The following is a 21,324-nucleotide window of genomic DNA, read 5'->3' as shown; positions in this document are numbered from 1 at the left end:
AGTGAAGGGGGATCCATTGCCTTTTGCTCCAGAGGCTGCAGGGAAATACACCCACCCTGAAGTGGAAGGCTGCTAGGTGCACGGGGCAAGGGGACCCCTGTGCAAACACGCATCGGTGGTTTCAGTGTCCACTGAGGGGTGCAATGTCCGTGCATGTGAACTCATGGCTGGGCCCTGCCCCCGGGTCCCAGCGGGGACCTTGGTGACGTAAGAGCAAAGTTTAACCCCCGGGTGCAGTTTCTACGCCACGTCACTTCAAACTGCCTCTGGCAACTCCTGTTTTCTTATCTTTCAGCTGGGTTTCTAAAAAGGTCACCCAGAGACCAACATAAGATGACAGATGATGCCTATAAAGCCCTCAGTGTGACATTCATGAACTGATGCTTCTCTCTGGCTGGGCAGGAGGGGCTCAGAGTCAGGTGAGGGTGACAGTGCAGGGGTGGAAAGTGGGCAGCTCCGTGGGGGGAATGAGACAGCTTTCGCTAACTTCACCATTTTGCTCAAGACCCAACCTCATTCTTGGCCAGCCCTTCTCCTTTCTCTTCAGGAATCTAGGGAGCAGGGGAGCCTGTGCTTGGAGCAGGGGCACCTGTAGGACACTCCTTAGGCCTGTCCACAGCCCGCCCCACCCCACGCCCAACCCCACCCGCCATAGCTCAAGACCCATCGAGGCAAGAGTCTACCAGGCAGGTGTCCTCGAGAAAACTCCAGACTCGGGGAAGTCCCAAGCCCCGCCCCCCGAGAGGATGACTTTCTGGAAGGCTGAGAGCATCTGTATTTTAACAAGCTTCCAGATGACTCTTACTTGGTGTGGACTCTAGAGTTTGAAGCACCTTGGCCAGGTGAAGTCCCAGGGTGTCCCTCCCAGCACGGATGGTCGTGAGTGCCTGCCGTCGGCCATCCGAGTCTGCGGTCCTGCCACCCTCCAGGACGCCCCTCTCCTGCACGCTGCCAGCCCAGGGAGCCACGGGCCTCTGGTCTCAGCACCGCTGGCGCCTTCCGTGATTTATGGCCGAGACTCCCACACACTCCGTGAGCAGGAGAACCCAGCGCGCTGTTCGCAAATTAAATCCAGCCCTCCTCTCCTCCCAGGTAATGGGCCCATCTGATGATAGAAGAGCTTATAAACAGCTATCGTCAAATTAATCTCAATGTCGGAGAAATAATAGCAGTTGTAAATAAGACTGAGTGGCCTGGCTCACCAGCTTGTTAGGACACTTTATAAAACAGGGCGGCAACATTAATATTGCACCGTCTCTTTAATTCCCCCAGCCACCTGGTGCAGAGGCTGAGCACAGGCTGGGGAGCTCCCGGGGCATCGGGACCACGACAGTGGCTCAGGACACAAGCAGGAACCCACTCAAGCAGGGCTGCTGGCCACTTCCTGGCTCCGCTTCTTCTTCTTCCACCTCTGCGAAATCTGTCCTTATAACCGCCTCAGGATTCTCAGGGTTGGGGGGCACGGGCCAAGCTCACAGCTCCCTGAGTCAGCCTCCCCACCTCTGTGTCCTCCCCTCTAGTGGACCTCACCTTTCAACCCCAGCTTGAGACCCACCTCCTCCATGAAGCCCTCCAAACCGCACAATATCCCAAAGGGGCTTTGCATGGCTTGTTTTCTGTATCACCAGGGGGCTACGGTGGAGACCACAGCAGACCTCCTGTGCCTCCCTTGATAGTCCACACAGACACCGCCCCTCCTGCACCCCCACATGGGCCCGTGGGGACAGCAGAGCCCTCAGGCCCAGGCTCTTCAGCAGGCCTGGGTCCCTTAAATTTCTATTTCCTGAGATAATGTGTGTAGGAACTAGGGTGTGTACCTGTGGGTACACGTGTGTGTGAGCAGCATGTGATTAAGTGTGTCTGTATTTGCACCAGTGAATGTGAATGTATGTATACTGTGTTCTGATGTACTGTGTACAGATTTTAATGGGTGTGTGTGCTGACATTGTACATGTCTGAGGATTGCGTTTGGCTGTGGATTACACGGGGGCAGGGTGGGGATGGGCGTGTGTCAGAGATGAGCATCTGCGTGCACTGTGTGTGAACATCAAGTGCTACATGGACCGTGTGCAGTGCATCAAGGATTAAGACCATGAGGGCTCCCAGCTGGCAGGGAGAAAGCCCACCCCCAAGGAATCTGGACAAGGTCATGAATAGAAGAAGGTGGGAAGGAAGTCCTGAGCAGAGTGGGCTTTGGTACAAGGCCAGACCCTCCAGCGGCCGAGAACTCCCTCCAGGACCACCTCAGCTTCCCAGCCTCTGGCAGGGAACCCCCTGGCTGGCCAGCAAGGGTGTCGCTGAGAGTGAATGACTGCCTCACCACTGACCTCTGATCTTAGTGTCTTCTATGGAGCAGAGAAGGATGGCAGTCCTGCGAGCGAGGCTAGGGTAGGGGGGTGGGGACTTCAAGACAGGCAGTCACTAACGGGTGAGCCACCTTTCATGGCCTTCCTCTCGGTCATCATTTCCCCTCAGTATAAGCGAGCTCCTTCCGGCCAGTCTTGAGCCCGATGACCCAGTTCCCAGATCAGCATTTCCCAAACTGTGCTCCACACACCAAGTTCAAGGCATGTTTCTAGGATTCACACACACACACACACCCCAAGTCCTGTGCTCAGACAGTATGGAAAAAATTCCACTAAAGCAGAGCCAAAGGGATTTCTTCACTGTGGGACTTATCAGAGCCTTTAATGTGCTAATAGGAATGTGGCATTTTCCAAGTTGTTGGAACATGTAACTCTTGCAGAAACAACTTTCGGCAGCTCCAGGGTCCTAGTGTTTGGTTGCCCAGTGTGGGGAATGCTGTCCCAGGCCCCTACTTCGAGGGCCAGCTCAACACCTGGGGCCCTGCATCGTCCGGGTCTCTCAGGCACCACAAACCCCTCCTTTTCCCCTCCGCGCCGGCCTCCAGCCGTGGGCCATGCTGCTGCCGTTGTTATTTATTCCCCATCATTGTGTCACAGGGGTCTGTCAGGGCTCCAGCCTTGTTTTCTAGGTGTTCCAGGCAATGCCCAGGTCTTACTCTTAGCCCTTAGCTCAGGACACTTGGAGCGCTGGGTACACAGTGTGCACTTCGTCTTTGACAAAAGCCGATCGACCAGCAGCAACGCTGATCAACAGGCAACACAGCTTGCTGACATGGAGGAGTGACAAAGCCCAGCTCCCTCACTGCACATGCGCCCTCGCCCTCGGCAGTGCTCTGCCTCTCAGCCCGCCCTGGGTCCCTGCAGTCCCTCTGCCGCAACAGCCGGATCAGGCGCAGCATCCTGGAAGCCTCAGCTTAGCCTCAGCCCCTCCAGGGACCCCTTTCCCCAGGGCAGCTCCCCAGGCTGAGAGAGCACCCCGCACACACCTTGGAGCATATCTTCCGATTGTTCACGTGTCTGTTTCCCACCAGACTGAGTCTCTGTAGGGCAGGTAAAGCGCCGAGGACAGTACCCAGCACAGAGCGAGTGTGCAGGGGCGTTTGCTGCCGTTATTATTGCCCGTGTGTCTCCAGTGCCCAGCACAGCGTGTGGCCCCATGGGGGTGCTCAGTGCACATTGGTTAGATGAGCTGACTGAGTCCATGGTCAAATCTGAGCTCATTACAACCCTGTGTGGGGTAAGGGGTGTTACTAGGATTGTCCCCATTTTGCAGGTGAGAACACTGAGGCTCAGAGAAGTTTTTCCCTTCCCCTTTGTTCCCCTAACCAAATTCAAGTTTCTCCTAGGAGCAGGTAGGGGACTGTGCACGTAGAGACTCCCTAGCAGGAAACCACACACAGTACGAGTGGCCCTGTGCTCGGTGCCAGGTGTCACGATGGGCCCGTTGCATCACTGCCTCACTTGACCCTCACACAGCCTGGCAGCCAAGATGTGCACCCGGATCTGGGGGAGCAGAACCAATGCCCCGAGAGGGTCACCCATTTCAGAGAAAGGTCACGACACCCCTTGGCCAGCCTCACCCTCCACATAGCTCTCTCGAGGATCAGTGCGTGGACCCATGGGAGCCTGGCTGGGCAGAGTGGTGGGAGAGGAGACAGAGTTCCAGAGCAAATGTCCGGCACCAGGGGGAATGGCAGGGAAGGAGGGGGTCTGAAATGGGTGGGGTGACAATAAAGTGGGAGGGCTCAATGTTCCAAAAAAAAAAAAGAACTAAAATCAGACAAGGTGACAGCCGCGGGACTCTGAACATCCGCATCTTGGATCAGGTCTGAGCCTACCGGGAAAAGGGCAGTGGGGTGGGCACAGGCTGACCTGACAGCTCTTCCCGCTCAGGGAGCAGATCCTGTTCTGCCTCCTCCGGGAGGCCCTCCTGATTTCCCCCGGCCTCAGTGACCTCTCCCCATCCCATGTGCCAACCCTGGCCAGCTGCCTCCAGGCTGGGCCACACTTTCTGGTCGGTGTGACCATGGCCTGTAGCTTAGTCCGTAAGTTCTTTGCCCACCTCAGTGGTGCTCAGGGGTCTCCCCCGCTAAGCTGTGTGCCGGAGCTGTCTGTGCCTCAGTTCCCCGCAGCCCAAAGTAGATTCTCAGTAACTTCTTAAGCAATAAAGCTAAAACATGCCCAACCCTTTCCTGTCTGTCCCCTCTGCACACCCTTAGGACCCGTCAGACGGTTCCAGATCCAAACGAACAAGGACATGTGCTCAGTGGGGGCAGGGCGGGCGGGAATGGCCATCTTCTGCAAAGTACCTCCCGGGACGTTGGGCCTTGTGTTCTGCAACGTAACGCTCATCCGTCCTCTCCTCCTGTGACACTGGTGTTAATAGTGATTATCACCGTTTTCTCCGATGAAGAGACTGAGGTTCAGAGAGGTCCACAGTCACCCAGCTTGCAGGTGGTAAGGCCAAGAGTTGAGCCCGAGACTGCCCGATGCCAAAATGGGTACATTTCTTGCAAGTACTTAGTCTCCACTGACCATCCTCGAGGGGCCCCAAGAAGTGTGGCCGGGTTGGGGAGCAGGCCTCCAAGTCTAAGGGCCCAGAGTTCCTCTCTGGGGAGAGGAAAACATTTCGGAAATAGAAAAGGGCGATGGTGGCACGGCACTGTGAATGTGCTTGAACACCACTGAACTGGACACTATAAGAATGGGTAAACGTATTTTACCACAGTAATAAAAAGAGAGTCCTAGAACACCAGGGGTGGCCAGTGCTGGGTGCCTGCTGCAGGAAGGCCTCCCTCATACACCGGTTCGTAGGGCCCGCCTCCATGCTTGACCCTGACCCTTGGACTCTGCTCACTCCCAGTCCCGGCCCTGGCTCTCCAGACCACGGACACATGAGGATCGGCTGCCACACTGAACTCCCACCCTGGTCCCTCTGCTGTTAGACCCCACGCTGTCTTCAGCCTCGCCCAGAAAGTGCCCGCTGACTCCTCTGCTGGGGTCAAGACCGCTCCCCAGTGGCCTTGAGTCAAGAGCCTGGCAGAGCGCTGGACCTCAGAGTCAACAGCCCGGGTCCCAATCCTAATGGGGCTCTTGGGTGGTGGCTTTGCAACTGCAGCCACTGGGCAGACTTGGGCTCCTGCTTCTGTGCAGAGGAGACAGTGTGCCACCCAGAAGTACGTCTCACACCTCCCCAGGAGTGCCCAGATGAATCGGGGGTGTGAACCGCCCCCTGCCCCCCAGCCCTAGGGGCCTGGCCAGGCCTGGCCTGCCCAAATGAACTGTCATCGACGTTCTACATTTTTACTCCGAAGTTCATGCAAACTTTGCAACTGGTGATATGAGAGGTCCTTGTTTAGTGTAATATAAAAATCTCCTTTTCCTCAAATTTAGCAGTAAAACAGGAGCCCATGCTGTGTTTCTCCTGGGGCGTGGCAAGGTGCTTCTGAGCCCTGAGCTGAGGCTCTGCTCCCTGCCTGTGGCACACCTGTCCAGTCCCCGCTGCGGTCTGGGTGCTCCCAGAGGGCAGGCCAGGCCAGGCCCTCCCGTGCACGGTCAGCATGAGCAGGGCTCCGCAGGTACTGCACTGACTCAGTGAGCACCCTGGGGTGAGTGGCACCCGCTGAGGAGGTGGACAACACAGCCCGTCTCCAACTTCCTCCCCTCTCCCCCAGAGGAAACGTGCACTGGTCAGGGACCCTTCGGGAAGGGAGGGGGACAGAGCAGGAAAACGCCATCCAGGTTTGAGTCAGGGCTCCTCCTCCACCTTCTCTATTGTGGCCCCAGCTCACCTGCCCAGGTGAGGGCAGGTTGGCTGTGGCTCCCTTCCCCGACATGACCTCTCTTCCCCTCGCCCGTCCGTGGGTCCCATTCCTCCTGGTGGGGAGAGAGCTGGATTCCTGTGTCCTGGTGGGGCCCCAGCTCCCTCCTGAGCCTCTTGCTGCCCTTCCCCTGCTGCTCTGAGTTGTGACAGCCCCGCTCCCTGGGCACCCCTGCCTGGCACAGCCTCAGTATCTCCTCAGCTGCCCCCCAGGCCCAGCTGCCCTCAGAACAGCTGACTGAGCCCCCTCTTCGGGCCTGACCTCCACCTCTGCCAAGGGGGTGCGAGTCTACCCAACGAGAGGCCAATGTCAGGGCTATGCACCCAGGTGTCCAAAGGGGGCTCTGGTGAATGCCAACCAAACCGGGCTCTGTCCAGCTGCCTCTTTTGTCTCTCCCTCAACACCGAGTTGGATGCACGCACTGCAGGGCAGTGGGGTGGCCAGCAATGCACAGAGCCTTGAAAAGGGGGACCAGTCTGTGGGCCCAGGTCCTCCCCTGCCACGGCCTCACCCGCATCAGGCAGATTCTCAGCTCAGGTCAGCAGGGACGCCTCACAGGTGGGGACCAAATAGCTCTGACAGGCCCAGCGGCCTGCCCCCTGAGTGCATTCCAGCCCCTCCCCTGCAGGAATGCCAAGGAGGCTGAGCCCCGCCCCCATCCCCCACCCCGCCCCAGGGCCACACTCTGAGGGAAGGAAAGCCAGTGCCTCCAGCCCGGGGGTGGGTGTGAGCACATGAACCCATTTCGTGCCCAGAGTTTGGGATTGAAAATAATTGATCTAGGAGTGGGCTGATCCTAGGGGACAAGTGCACTGTGGGGGTGGGGGACCCCTGAGTGATGGGAAGAGGGGTGGCGTGGAGGCCTGGCAGCTGTCACAGTGGAGCTGGCACTGAGCAAGCTGGCGGGTGGAGGGGGGCCTCGAGAGTGCCTCCATCCCCTTCCTGCCCACTCACAGCCTGGGTTGGCGGGGAGGGAGCAGCAGCTGTTCTGAAGCTTCCTGCCCTTCCTTGAGACAGGTGTTGGCTGAATTCTCACTTCCTCCCAGCCTCTGAGAGCTCCACCCACCCCCTCTCCACCCGCAGGCTGGTGCTGAGTCAGCAGCCACCCTTACTTCCTTTCCTAGGCTCCCGGAGGCCAGTGCTGCCCTGCCACCGCTGACTTGGGACAAGCCACCATGAGGGTGACTTCCCGGAGGGCTGCCAGGCTCCCCTGTCTCGTAGCAGCACTCCTCGGGAGGACGTCTGAAGTAAGGTCGGCTGTACCAGGAAGCAATGCTATCCCACCGAAGCTCTTGCTCGGAGGTCACACAAGAGCAGCGGGGCCAGGAGGCAGGGCCCGCCCTAAGCTTGGGCCCTCTTGGGGTCTGGGCTCACTGCCCTGGCACAGGGCACCAGGGGTAACGGCCGCTCCCCTCTCCTCCCACAGCCCAGCCAGCAACCTGGCCAGCGGAACGAGTGCCCATCCATTGAGTGCTAAAGAGCTGGGGGTGGGGGGACAAAAAGAATGGAAATGTAAGTTATTCTCATCAAGAGGAAATCACAGCTTTTTAGAGCAGGAAGGGGCAATTAGGCCAATTATATCCCTTGGCAGATAGGAGGTGCGGGCGCAGAGCAGCCAGAGCGGCCAACGTGTCGCACCAGTTACTGACAGAGATGGGACTGCCCCCACTGTACGGGTGGCCGGTCTGAGGACGGCCGCTGTGAATAATGGGAGTCAGTATTGTTACTGTTGCCTTTGGTTGGCGTCTCTCTGTTTCATATGCAATACCTCGTGTGACATGTCCTGGGCACAGAATACCATTTCACGGATCGGAAACTGAGATCCGGTGGAGGAAGCTGAGCGGCTTAAGATCACAGTGGAAGTTTGTGGCAGGACAAAGACCAGAACCCAGATCTCAGAAGAGTTTATCCAAATCTTCTTCCTTCTCCAAGGCCTCTCTTATCTGCCCTCCCCTCCACCTAGCTGGGCCTATTGATGGAAGGGGCTGACAGCGGGGAGAGAGGCCTGGCTGCGGTCAGACCAGTTCCACTAACCACCTCCTCCCAAACAGCCCAAGGGAGGCGAGAGGCGGGAGGCAGACCAGCACGGAGCGGCCCCACAACCCAGGGCCCACTGAGTACCTCAGAAGCCAGCGAGCCTAAGTGCAGAGCCACCAGTCGAGTGGAATATTATGCAGCCGTTAAAACTGATGCTTGTGGCCCTAGCCAGGTGGCTTAGTGGGTTGGAGCATTGTCCCATATATTGTGGGTTCGATCCCCAGTCATGGCACATGCCTAGGTTGAGGGTTTGATCCCTGCTTGGGGCAGAACTGGAGGCAACCGATCAATGTTTCTCTTTCTCCCTCCCCCTCTCTCTAAAATCAATGGAAAAAAAAACACCTATCTTCAGATGAGGATCTTAAAAAAATTTGTAATGCCTGTAAAAATAACATAGCAAAACATGAAAAGGCTTGTTTTTATTCAGTTCTGCTTACTTCCTCTTACAGTCAAGGCCCTGGTGCCAATCTTCCTTCCCATCCCTCACACCACCGGTTTGGGGGCCATCACCCCTGGAAGCTTGCCCTGGCCTCCTCCCTGGCCTTAGCCCCCTAGGATCACCCCTGAGTCATCAGCTGCCAGAACAAGTTGTTGAAACACAGCTCCTCCCAGAGAGCTTCCCATGGCTAACAGAGCAAGTCCAAACTCTACCAGAGCTTCCGGAGGCCTGCAGAACCCGGCTTGAACAGCTCTCTCGGACTTTTCTCCCCCACTCTCTGGACCTCCTGCTGCTTAAGTCCTGCAGTTGTGCTTTAGGGAGAAGCACCACCTGTGACTGTGCAATGTGACAGGTCAGCACACGTACCCTTACACAAACACACACACACCTGCACACCTCCCTCCTCATAGGAACTTTCCGTTCTTTCCACACCAGAGCCACTGGCCTTGCTTGGCCAAGTTCTCACTCCTTCCCCACCCCCTACCTGGAGCTCCTCCCTCCTGTATACACATCACTCTTTGAGGCCCATCTCAGCCCCACCTCCTCCCCACCGCCTCTGACTTTACTTGACCCCTGAGGCCAGTAACTCCTGCAATTGTGAGGAATGGGGGGCAGTCACCTAGCACACCCTAGGCATCTGCTCTGGGTCAAGGGCCTTCCAATGGTCTGGACAAACCCTATTGGGCAGGTATTATGACAGTGGTTGTTCAGATGACACCCAGAGCAGCCACCTGAGCTCACCCTTCCAGCTCCACACTGGGCTACTACTCCACCCCGGACTGCTCCACGCGCCTTCCACCTGACCACCCGCTTGGGCGCTTAGGCACAGTGTCTTCCACAGCATCTGGTATTCTGAGCATTCGTCTCCCGGCCTCAGCATGAGCCTCAGGAGGGCAGGCACCCAGGTCCTCCATTGCTTCTATCCCCCTTTGCTGAGCCCCAAGTAGGTAGTCAATAAACACTCATTAACTAAATGAACAAACAAGTGAGTGAATAAATGACGGAATGCATGAAGGTATCGGCAGCGTGAGTGGTTCAGATGTGAGGTTATAAATGTTTGCATTTAGTGCTTAAGTCATCCAGAAAATCTGAGTCTCTCAAGATAAGCCTTCCCCCTGCCTGCACTCCTAATTTTCTTGGAAATATATTGGTTCATCTGTGGCTAAATCATACTGGAAATTAATAAATACTAATTTGCGTTCATACAATGTTAAGCCAGGAATTTTTAAAGGGCTAGGTAGAGCCATAGAAAAACTAAGGCCCAAGGGTCTTGCAAGGGTTTGTGCAACAGCGGTCTGGTGGGCCTGACATCCACAATCACTCCCCGAAAGGGAGTCAAGGGCCTGTGTCTCCTGTCCAGGACGGCGGCCCCACACTGCGCTTAGATCCTGCATGGAGCTGTGGCGTCCCCGGCCCAGAAAAACCTTTAGACTTTCCAATGTGACACTGAAGCCTGCTTAGTCAAAGATGGGAAAGATGTTGAAGGGGAGGGGAAGGGGGGCAAGAGGTGAGCACACTGCAAAAGAAAGAGAGATGGCCCACTCTCTGTCCTCCTCATATTAGGGCACTGAGATTCTTGGTGGTCTTTTCTCCTGCCCTGGACTGCCATAACCAGTATTTGCTGATTTCTGGGAAACTATTACTTAATGCAAGTCGTCAATTAAGTGGGCCTTATCTGATGTTAGTTTCGTGAGAGCACTCTCCTTCAGAAAGGGGAACCGTGAACAAGAGCTGTGTTCCATCTTATTAAAAGTCTGGTATCGGATCTCTGTAACAGATGGCTTTTCCAAAATCCTGGAGTCAAAAGTTATTAAAACAGATAGTGTCAGATGGTTGAGAGAGTAGATACAAAGTACGACGGCTCTGTAAATGATTGGATCACCCGGTCAGGGAAAAAAGCCTCCTTCATATGTGTGTGTTTATTCTGACAATCTGGGTGAAGACACAGTATGCAGTTGATAAGATGCTAAACCCTGACTTCCCATTACCCCACTGACTTTCTATGTTATTACTAGGTTATTAAACCATCCTCAGAAGGTATTGGCCAAATAATTCTGACATCCAGAACACTAACTTAGAAAAATAACACCTTGGAGTTGGTCAATACTGATTGAACAAGCCCCAGCTCCCTAGGACAAAAACGAGGGTGATCACCTGATGTGCAGTAGTTTTCTTATTGTTGAGTTTGGGTTGGGGGTGGTTTATTTTATTTCTTAAACCAGGGACAAAATTAAAAGTTTCGTGTAAACCAAGATGAAAGGAGGAGGAGGAGAAAAGAAAGAAAACCCTTGAAAGGCCTACGTATACCGACCACAGCATGGGCTCCGCTGGGGACTTCCGTGTGTGTCCATGTGTCACAGTAAATCAGCTAGCTTTCCCACCCGGGCTGGGGAGAGCACGAGAACAAAGGGCCGGAGCAGCGAGGGCAGCCATGGGCTCGGGGGAGGAGAGACGCACCGAGCCACAAAGACGGCAAGGCAGCGCTGTGGTCAGGCAGCGTGCGCCGGCCCAGGACGGCACCCTGGCAGAGGAGCAGAGACACCCCAGAGGAGAGAGGAGGAGGCATGTCAGCCCGAGGAAAAGCGGCTCCAAAATGATGACCCTTTGAAGGAGCCCTGAATTTCTTTAATCAGCGGATTTCCTCCTCTACAACGCCTCATTTAATAAGGCTTGTTCTGGGCTGAAATTGAATAGGTGTAATTGACAAATGCTTGAATTTGGGTCCCACTCTAGGGGAAAAAATACTTCTACACTGGCTTCTCAAATGTAATTCTGAGGGAAAAAAGATACATTTTAAGGACTCGTCTTCCAATTCAATTCGAGGGTAGGTCCTGACTTCCCTCCTGCTCCCCCACTCTTTCCCTCAAATCGCGCGGGCGCGCGCGCACCCTCACGCACGCGCACAACACTTAGACAATGCCAAGAGATCTTGCTTTCTTTCCCAAGAGAGGCACTAGGGCCACAGACGAGGCAGCTGTCAGGGACTAAGCTGTAATCAGCTTTAACTGGCTCCCGGCCTGGGAGGGCACAGACCCTCTTATTCCTACGCTAACAGGTCAGGCGGCTGGCGCTGGTCTGAGTGCGGGGGTGGTCTGAATTGGTTTCTGTTGGAAACACCTTCCTTCCTCAGGATCTCCCTGCAAACCTTCCACCGCCAGTCCCAAGAATGCAATTATGCACAAAGAAGAGGGCAATTTAAAATTTCAGATCATGGCTTGAACTGTATGTAACATGTCACCCCCACCCCCGAGCATGATTTAGAAGGACAGTAAATCAATGAGACGGTAAAAGCAAAAGTTAAAACACAACTAAAAATGAGTTTTTCAGGCGAGTCTGATATGCCACAAGATTGCTAGTTAAGAACAGTATCCCTTTTCTCGACTTCAGTGTTACACCCCCTTCTCTTCACCAGCATCCTGGACTGAGTGAGTGTAACGTGGGAACCAGAAGGAATGTGGAGGCTATTAGCTTCACAGGTGGCCAAAGACAGGGGTTTTCTCTACACAGTGGAGCTGTTTAGGTGTGAAAGGACGCCTCCCCTTCACCTCAAATGTCTATTGTAAAAAGGTATGGACTGGATGAGATTAAGGTCACCATATCTGTACCACGAAACAAAAGAAAAAAGTAAAAAAAAAAAGGCATTCACTCGAATCTTACAATGGGAGGTGGGAGTGGTGGGTGGGTGAGGGTGGGGATAGGAAAGCAAGGGGGTATCTAAACAGCAGGATACGACAATAAATGGGGAAACAGCAAGAGAAAAAGCACACTAGGTTAATATAGGAAACTAGTTCTTTATTGAGAGATTGTATATTAGTATTAGTGGATTCTGTGTGTAACAATGTTGTCATGCACACAATACAAAAAAAAAAAAAGAAAGAAAGAAAAAAAAAAGGCTGGGCCCACCATGCTTCGAAGGGCAACAGAACAAAAGCAGCGTACAATGAGCAGATGGCCCGGGCTACACAGTACGGTTCAGCAGGGTAACGTCTCTAACCGAGCGCTGTACATTGTCAACTGGGGGATGTAAAAAAATACAGATCATGCTTTAGTTTTAGTACAAGAAAAGGTGAAAAAGATACACAACCAAAAGGATATTTGATACAGAAAAAATTACCCACAAAATAAGAACAGGAAGTAATCCAGCACAGCAGAACACGCTATCCCTGTTTAATGGAAAACCATTTTGCTGGGGATTCTTTTTTCCTTTCCTTTTCTTTTTTTTTTCTCTTTCCTTTCAGATTGCCACATGGCAATCTGGGGAGGCCACTTGGGACTCGATTTTGGAAGGGCCCTCAAAGTAGGGGCCTCATTCTCTCATTACTGCCGTTCTGTTTCCAGCAGGTCTGGCCAGCAAGGCCGCAGAAGGGAGCCGGCTGTTAAAGGGGCAGCTCTGAGGGCCAGGGCAGGTGTCCAAAGACGCTCTTGACATTGTACAATTAAACAATTAAGACACCATCAGCTTTGGCTCCCCCTTAAGCCATGGACCTTGCTGCACCAAATTTTCAGAGGCTGCAGCAACTGTCATTTCATCAAAGATTTTCATAGATGTAGATTTATTATTTTTTGCCTCCGACTAAATGTGATCTGTTCACTTATGCCTGGGTGCCTCCAGGAAGCTAGCTTATGGCCACCCAGATAAGTGGGAAATGGGGTGCTCTGGTCTCCAAGCCAAGGCAAAAGGAATCCACTTAACAGGGATTTACAGTGCAATGTACTCAGCTAAACAAGATGAAGATACAAAAATGGTTATTTCTCTACATCTATTCTGAAATGGTCTATATCCTATACTACTACAATGGAAACTAAAAAGAACAGATTTAAGCTTGCAGGCTATCTAATAGTTTTACAAGAAGATTGTGGTTTAAGACCTTGTCAAGTTAAGCATTAGTATCCTCTATCGGAAGGTCATGAATTCTTATCACATTGTGCTATATTTTACCCACAGCCCGGTCACCCTCAGCCCTTGAATCTCCTGTGAGCGTGTCTGCCATGAAAGGAAACTTTGACTGTAGGGCAGAATTAGTTTTGTTGGATTTTTTGGGGGGGTGGGGGGAGTATTAAAAATAAAATTTAAAGGCAGCTGAGCAATTTGAATTTCAAAACATGGACTCGACATCCTGCAATGGTATTTAGAGATCGGTGGTATTAATGAGGATGATAATGATTTAATCAGGATAATTATACTTTCAGGCTCAACATCCTTCTTAATCATTTTTGAATTTCTGCCTAGTGTAATGTTCCACACCCGTTTTCAGAGGAAATGCCAAGTAATAAGACATAATTGTGATTTGGGGGAGGGGGTTGGCATTTCAAGAGAGACTTCATCCAGCCCCCACTCCTATTCCTCACACACCCACTCCACCACCGCCCCCAGTGCTAGGCTGGCCTGAGATAGGGGATACTGCCGCTTAAATAGCAATGCTTTCCTCAGATGGAGACAGGAGATGGTTAAGAGGGGTGTCACAATACAGCTAAATGCGGAGGCAGAGGGTCACAGCGCACACAGCAGCGAGTTGACCATTCACTGAGCTACACAATGAAGAAAAAAAAGATTTGATAAATGCAGAATGTCATCATTCTATCATCACACACAAAAAAAACTGCGGTTCAAACAGGCCTAAGAGGGTCAACCTTGCCTTTTAGGTTCTGGGGAGAGGCGTGAGGTTGGGGACAGCTGGGCTGGGCTTTCATTTTCTCGCCCAATCGGGCCCCTGGGGCGCACTAAAGAGCTGGCCCCGCGACCCCACCCCCCACTCAGTCCCGTGGAGCAGCCCTGGTCGCGAAGGGAAGACATCATTCTGTGCGTGAGGGAGGAGGAGGGCCTTAGCCAGCAGGGATTTAAGCAGATGTGAAGTGGGAGAGGATAGAAGAAGCATTTCCAAGAAGAGGAATGTGAGTCCAGAGGCAGAATACAAAAAGAATAAAAAATGAATCTAAATGCATCTCGGATCTGCTTTGGGAGGTGGGAATTTTTGATTAAAAGAAAATGGAAGAAATGGGTGGGGGGAGGGGAAATCAAGCTATTGTACCAGAAGGTGAGGGAAAGGGATGTGGGGAAGGGGACCGTGCAAACACACCCCATATATCACCGTTAAAAACAAAGCCGGCGCGGGCCTGCTGCTTGATCCACGCCTGCACCGGGCAGCGGCCTGGCGTGGGGCAGCTTACCACCTCATCCTCACACACAGCAACACCCAAGGGCCAGGCCCCCGGCTCCAGCTGGGCCCAGGAGTGCACAGCAGTGCACGTCTGACTCTCGGAGGCGCGCACACTCTTGCACACACACTCATACACACACACACCCCCAAGCATTTTGAACCGGTGAGTGCAACTGTCATACAAAGACAATGGGGGGTGAGGGAGATAGCACAAGGTGACACAGAAAGGGTTAATGGAAGAAAAGGATGGGACGGGAAATCGTGCAAGTTCCCACGAGAAGGTGGGGGCTGGGGCTTGGGATGGGGCAGATCCGAGATCCCAGCTACCCAGCCATCGGTACCAATGGCCAAAAAATGAAATAGAAACACAGATAACACAAAACATACAAGTACCTAAAAAAAAGAAAAGCTATTCACAGAAATCTAAATGTTTCCACACACAGAAACACACGCACACACGCACACACAGTCATGTATCTCGGTCTTCCGATCATACAGGGCTAGGAATTAGGGGAAGGGGCTGTGACTTGGGGGAACTGCGTCCGCCGCAAAGAATAAAAAAATGGGGCTGGGGAGGGAGGGACCCAAATTCGCCAAACCCTAACTTCACTACGAAAGCTCCCACGAGGGCAGCCGCCCTCACACTCAGGGGTCCCCCCAAAAGGGAGAGGGGAGAAGCCACCACTCGCCCTGCGTCCCCGCGGGTGTGCCTGAGCCCCCCGTCCCCCGCGGTGCCCGCCCCCGCCCCGTTGCCTGCGGCGATCCACACTCCGAAGCGGACCCCAAAAGGAAAAAGCGATACCTCTGTTTCGCACAGAGCCAAACACTGGAAGCACGAGATAGCCGACGTGGACCAGGACCATCCTGGCTCCTCGCGCGGCGGCGGCGGCAGCTGCGCGCGGGCCCTTTGTGGCGCGGCTCCGGGGCGCGGGCGCGGGCGGCGGCGGGGCTGCGGGAGCCGCCGGGGCGGGAGGCGGAGCGCGGGGCGCGGGCGGCGGTGGGGCGGCGGCTGGCGGGGAGACAGATGGCCCATGGAAAGGCTCCCTTCCCGGCCCCTCTCGACATTCAAAGGCGCTGGGGCCGCAGCTGCCGCCACACAAAGGCGCGTGCAGCCAATGGGAGCGGAGCGCAGCGCGGCGCGGCCTCGCCGGAACCGCGGGGGACAGCGGGGACCGCGGGCGCGCGGGTGGCTAGGGGGAGGGAGGGGTGACGGCTGAGAGGGAGCAGGCGGCCAATCGCGGTGGCCCGTGGCCCAGCGCGAAGGGGTGGGGCGGGGGTCAGCCCCCGGGGAAGCGTGGAGCCCAGCGCGGATCCCTGGCCGCCCGCAGGCCAGAGCGCGCGCGCACGCGAGGCACCCTGAACACAAAATCGGACGGCGTGCACACGCAACCTGCACACACCGAGAGGAACGTGCACCCAGACATGTGAAAGTGCGTTGGTGCGTGCGGAGAGACAGGCGCGAGCACACCAAATGCACACGGCCCGGCCCGCAGGTCCTTGCACACTGCACGCGGGTCACTTGGGGACTGTGCGTGGAGGCTGGCAGGCGCACGTGCTGAGCCTGACTGCGGGCTCAAGTGAAGCTGGAAAACGAGCAAGCAGCGATCGCAGGGCACTGTCACACAGACATGCTCACACCCAAAGCCTTGTTAACGCAGGAAGTGTGCGTGCCAAGAACACATTCCCAAAGACACACGGAGGGAACACACAATGCAGATATGTACACAATGCAGGGATGTACGCTCCCTGCCTGTCGCACCACTTTGTAGCTCTTGCAGAGCAAGGAAGCTGGCAATAATCATTTGTTGAATTGAAAGCTACTCATCCACTGAGGTATGTGCACACATTCTATACAGAAACAGGCGAACCCAGAAAACCCAGAGTCATTCAGACAACGTTCACCCCACTCTGACACAGACACAACCAGCCATGTGCACAGACACGCCCACTTCCACAGCTGGCAGGTACAAACATGACATCGGGCTAACGAGACTCCTCAGGTTCACATGTGGAGGCACAGCCATGCCATCCTGTGTGGCTTGTGGCTGCACTTCCAGGTACAGGCAAGACACAAGCCGAGAGTGTCACCTTGCAGCCCTGCAGTCAAGTGCACTGCTAAGACTGTTCTGTGCGCTCAGCCCACCTTCTATGAAAACTCCCAGCGTGACCCTCAGCTCAGGCATGCAGTCCACACCAAGGCCACACCATGGTGTGCTAGGGGGATGGGCGGTCATCCACAGGCGGAAAGACAGAGGCCATGTCCTGCACTGAGACGTGCCTTCAAAATCCAGGGGCTGCTTTACTTAATGAATTGGTGAAAAAACTAGACGGTAAAATCACAGAATGTGGAACTGGAAGGACACTGATTCAACCCATCCTGCCCCCTTTCTAGAGACAAAGAGGAGGACCATCCACTAGGTGTGAGTTGTGTTTGTGTCAGGGCACAGGGTGGTGATGCAGACCTTCCTGAGACCTCAACCCTTACAGCCCAGAGGGGGCCTCTAAAATGTAAACGCAATCACCATCATGCCTGCCAGGTGTGGTGATGGGCCAAGGCATAGGGTGTGGTGGGGGTGGAGGAGACAACTAGGAGGGCACGTAGCCCACTGGGTGGGAGGTAGGAGGGGCAGTTGGAGTTGACGCTAGAAAAGTGACTTCTAAACCGAGACTTGAAGAATGCAGAACAGGCGAAGTGAGGTGAGGCAAAGAAGACAGCAAAGGGAAAAGCAGAGCCTGGCTTGGCCAAGACAGTTACCCTATTTCCACCGGTGGCAGCAGGGCAGGATCCCGGTACGCATCTTTCTCTCTCTCAGGAGAACAAGTGTCCTGTTCCCCTCCTTAAACACCCCCAGCTGTCCCCAGAGAACTCAGCAATGAAGGTAGCCAGGGGAGACCTCCCAACAGTCCCAAGCCTTACGCTAGAAGATCATTTCACCCTAATTCTGCCACTGACTCTTTCCTTTTTCTGTTATCTGTCAAATAAACACAATGCCACCACTAATAAAAGTCTTAAAAATGAAAAGACTGAACAAATACCTGACTACTAGAATTTTTTCCTGTTCTATTTTAGGCTTTGCCAATATGCATATGTATCAGATTCGTTATCATATTGGTGTATTTTTTACCCTTCCTTTCATTTTATTTTTTATCTTGCTATTTAAACTTCAAATTTTACCAAAAATTTCCCTGTCTTTCCACATAATTACCTCTGTAATTTTCATTTTAAATGTTTTTATAGTATTCCAACAAGCGAGTATACTGTAAAACTATTTAATTATACTCTAAAACACTTCATTTGCTCCCAGTTTTCCATTACTGCAGGTCATACAGTGAATTTCTTCATGCCTACGGCTTGTTGCTTTTGTTAAACTATAAGCTGAGAATGCATTTCTAGTGTTGGTGTTCTTAAATTGACCGTATGGAAAACTTAAGGGCTCTTGGCACGTATTGCTTTGTAAAAACACTAAACCATCAATGCTACCAGCAATATGTAGTGTGCTGATGCCTCTGCGACCTTGCTAGCCTTGGGTGGGTACTGTGTTTGTTCGTTCATTTGTTTGTTTGTTTGTTTGTCTGATTTTACTTGAAGAGCAGCTCACAAAGGCTTATGACCACCCAGCCTGACCTTGACTGCAGAGCGCTGAGGTTACACACTCTGAAATCAGATTGCCTGGCTGGACCTTCTGGCTCTGCCACTTACTAGTGTGGACAACTTATTTAACCTCTCTAGGTCTGGGTTTCAATATTCATAAAGTAGGCATGATTGTAGCAACCTTCCCCACAGGATTAATATGAGGACCAAGTAAGTTAATACTTGTAGAGCGCATAGAATAACGCCTGGCTGCTCAGCTCTTCATTCTTTCCCCTTTACTTGTCCATCTCTCCTTGTCCACTCCTTCTTACCCTCCCATTACTATTTATGATTGACTAGTTATTGCATTTAGTGTAAATTATACCATAACATGGAACATCCATCAGACAGAAGGCATAATCATCAAGGAACAGACCAGCACGTAATGTAAACCCAGGGAAATCCACCTTCTAACTACATCCTTCATAGTCACACATCAGAGAAACACAACAACAGATGCCCACATTCACCAATATACCAATATTCACACACAGGCATGCGCCTCCTGCTAAGAAGGAATTATTGTGTATTAGTGGGGCAGAGGGGGTGGGCTCTGCCCCCAGAGCCCCCCATTCACCATGGATGAGAATAAGTCTAACAAGAGATGATCTGCATGGGAAGGAAATGTGCCCGATCTCTCAAAGAAGAAGGGCCAGTAGCCTGTTCCTCAATAGGTTTTATTGGGTTCAATTTGCAGAGGAATACATGTAAGTCTCATCAATCATTGTCAGGCAGTAAGGATCAAACAATAGATAACATACAAAGAGCTATGAGGGCTTATTCTGAGTCAGGGTCAGTTAGCTAAAGGGCTATAAAACTTTGGGAAACCAACTCATGTTATGCTTGGATCCTTATCATTTAAATTGAGGGTATTAGCAAAGCAGGTTTCATAGGATTTTATGCAATCTTTCTTAGGCCTGATAGCCCCGGGGAACCTGCCTGCCCTTTCCAGCACAGGGCCACGCCCACCTCCGGCATTGTTTCAGGTTTAAGTCAGGCAGGGGAAGTAAGGCAGCCAAGAGATTAGGAGACTTCTTACCGACAGAAGGAGGACTCAAGCTATGTCAAAGCCAAGGGGTGAGGGTCCATCACCCCCTTTTTGTACAGCCCCCCAAGTCTTTCCCTGAGGGCCCCTTCATGACTGAGCCTGTCTTAGGTCGTCCCTCCCTTGAGGAATCTTACCCGTCATTGGCTAACCAGTCATCCACACAGGGCCAAGCAGGGTGAAGTAAAAGGGGGCAAAAGCAGCGCCCCTGCCAGGGAGGTAAACTTTGTCTCCTTAGTGGCTTATGGTCTCAAGGTCTCTTTACTCAGTCTTAACCATGGGGAGTTACAGCTTCTGAAAACAGGCAGAGTAGTTTCCAACAGATTAGCAAGAGGAGTTTCATTTTTAATGAAATTTGGGGTAAGCACCTCAAAGCACATAGATCAGCTTCAATGCACTGATCTATCTAATAGGGATAATACTAATCCTTGTCACACCTTCCTTAAAGGTTCAATGTGTGGACCAAATGAGAAGATAGCTATGGAATCTGTAAATAATACAGAAAATTCTAGAAGCATGCATGCAGTGGTGTCTCAAACAATGAAACTTGATAATTATCTTGCCCATCCCTTGTTCAACAGTGGAGGGGACTGAGGCCCAAAAGTGGGGTTATTAACAAGGTCACAACCATTCCTGGCTGAGTTAGAACTAGAATCCATATTTCCCAGCACACAGCCCCCTGTTGCTCCTACTTTCCCTGTTCTTCCTTTGTGCTGAGATGACTGTTTTCCAGTCCCCCTCCCATTAGTTAAAGTCCACGGTAAAGCCAATTCTTGAGAATAGAGGGATTTGTAGGAATACTCGATTCAGCGTGGGTTTTTTTCTTTGTATGTTCTTCCCACCCACTGACCAAAACAATACCTGCAGCATATTTGCAGACTTAGCATGTAAGACTCAGCAAGAAATATTAAAAAATGAAAGGTGAAGGTCAATCTATAATCTCTGATCCAAAATAGAGAAACATGACCCTATAAGGTTGAAATAGCACTGCCACCTTCAACTGTGACCCACACTCAGAGACCTCGCTCTCTTTTGTGTCCATTCTGACCACCTGCAGAAAGGGTCCTATGGGGCAGCAGTCCCCAACCTTTTTGGCACCAGGGACTGATTTGTGGATAAGAACGTTTTTCCACAGACAATGGTGGTGCAGGGAGATAGGAGGCAGGGCTCAAGCTGTAATGCGAGCAAAGCTTGGATCTCTCCCCCACTGCTCACCTCCTGCTGTGCGGCCAGTTCCTAACAGGCCACCAACCCTGGGGGCTGGGGCCCCCTGCTACAGAGCATCACGTTTCTTTGTGTCAAGAACTACTTTGGAGTCCAACATCAGATCTGGGGTAACACCAACATTGCCCTTTAATCAACAAATGCAAATAAATACCACACCAGTCATGCAGATATGAAAAAATTTTCCAAGACCGAGGACAGAATCCTTGCTCTACTTCAGCTTGTGTTAGCCTCAGGTAGATACAGCTTTCAAAATCTGTGCAAAACAGCGGTGCTTCAACCAGCACACCCCCGTGATTGGTGTCACGACAGCCCTGTGCTAAACAGGGTGGGGGTTCTAGATGCAGCCCGCCTTGGGGGAGGCAAACCCTGGGCACTGGCAGTCGCAGGTGAGTTGGGACACAATCACGGGGATGGAGAAAATGAAGAGGGATTTCAGAGACCACTCACTGCCCAGGACAATGGGGAGTCGGGTGGAAATTAAAGTGGCATGACAGGACAGGACCTGAAAGAGGGGGTCCATTTCCAACAGGCTGAGAACATGGGGAGACACTGAGTCAAGGAGGCAAAACATGAGCAAAGGCTCAGAAGTAAATGTAGGAG

The 21,324-nt window shown here is 52.7% G+C and overlaps 1 protein-coding gene across 2 annotated transcripts in view; it reads right to left on the bottom strand.

Moving 5' to 3' along the window:
* RNF165 (ring finger protein 165) overlaps window positions 1-15,852 on the bottom strand; it is a 91,228-nt gene extending 75,376 nt beyond the window's left edge. Inside the window, exon 1 of one of the 2 annotated variants that reach the window (XM_045849602.1) lies at window positions 15,624-15,852. In XM_045849602.1, coding sequence (XP_045705558.1) covers window positions 15,624-15,684 — 61 coding nt within the window. In that variant the 5' untranslated portion in view covers window positions 15,685-15,852. The remainder of the gene's footprint in view (window positions 1-15,623) is intronic. The other variant, XM_045849603.1, reaches the window with a different exon arrangement.
* Window positions 15,853-21,324: the final 5,472 nt, after the last annotated feature.

This window comes from Phyllostomus hastatus, unplaced genomic scaffold (assembly GCF_019186645.2).
Source record: "Phyllostomus hastatus isolate PE091 unplaced genomic scaffold, TTU_PhHast_1.1 phas_contig_80, whole genome shotgun sequence".
NCBI classification, from domain to species: domain Eukaryota; kingdom Metazoa; phylum Chordata; class Mammalia; order Chiroptera; family Phyllostomidae; genus Phyllostomus; species Phyllostomus hastatus.
The sequence above is the reverse complement of the archived record's forward strand: the minus strand, read 5'-3'. Positions and strand labels throughout refer to the sequence as shown.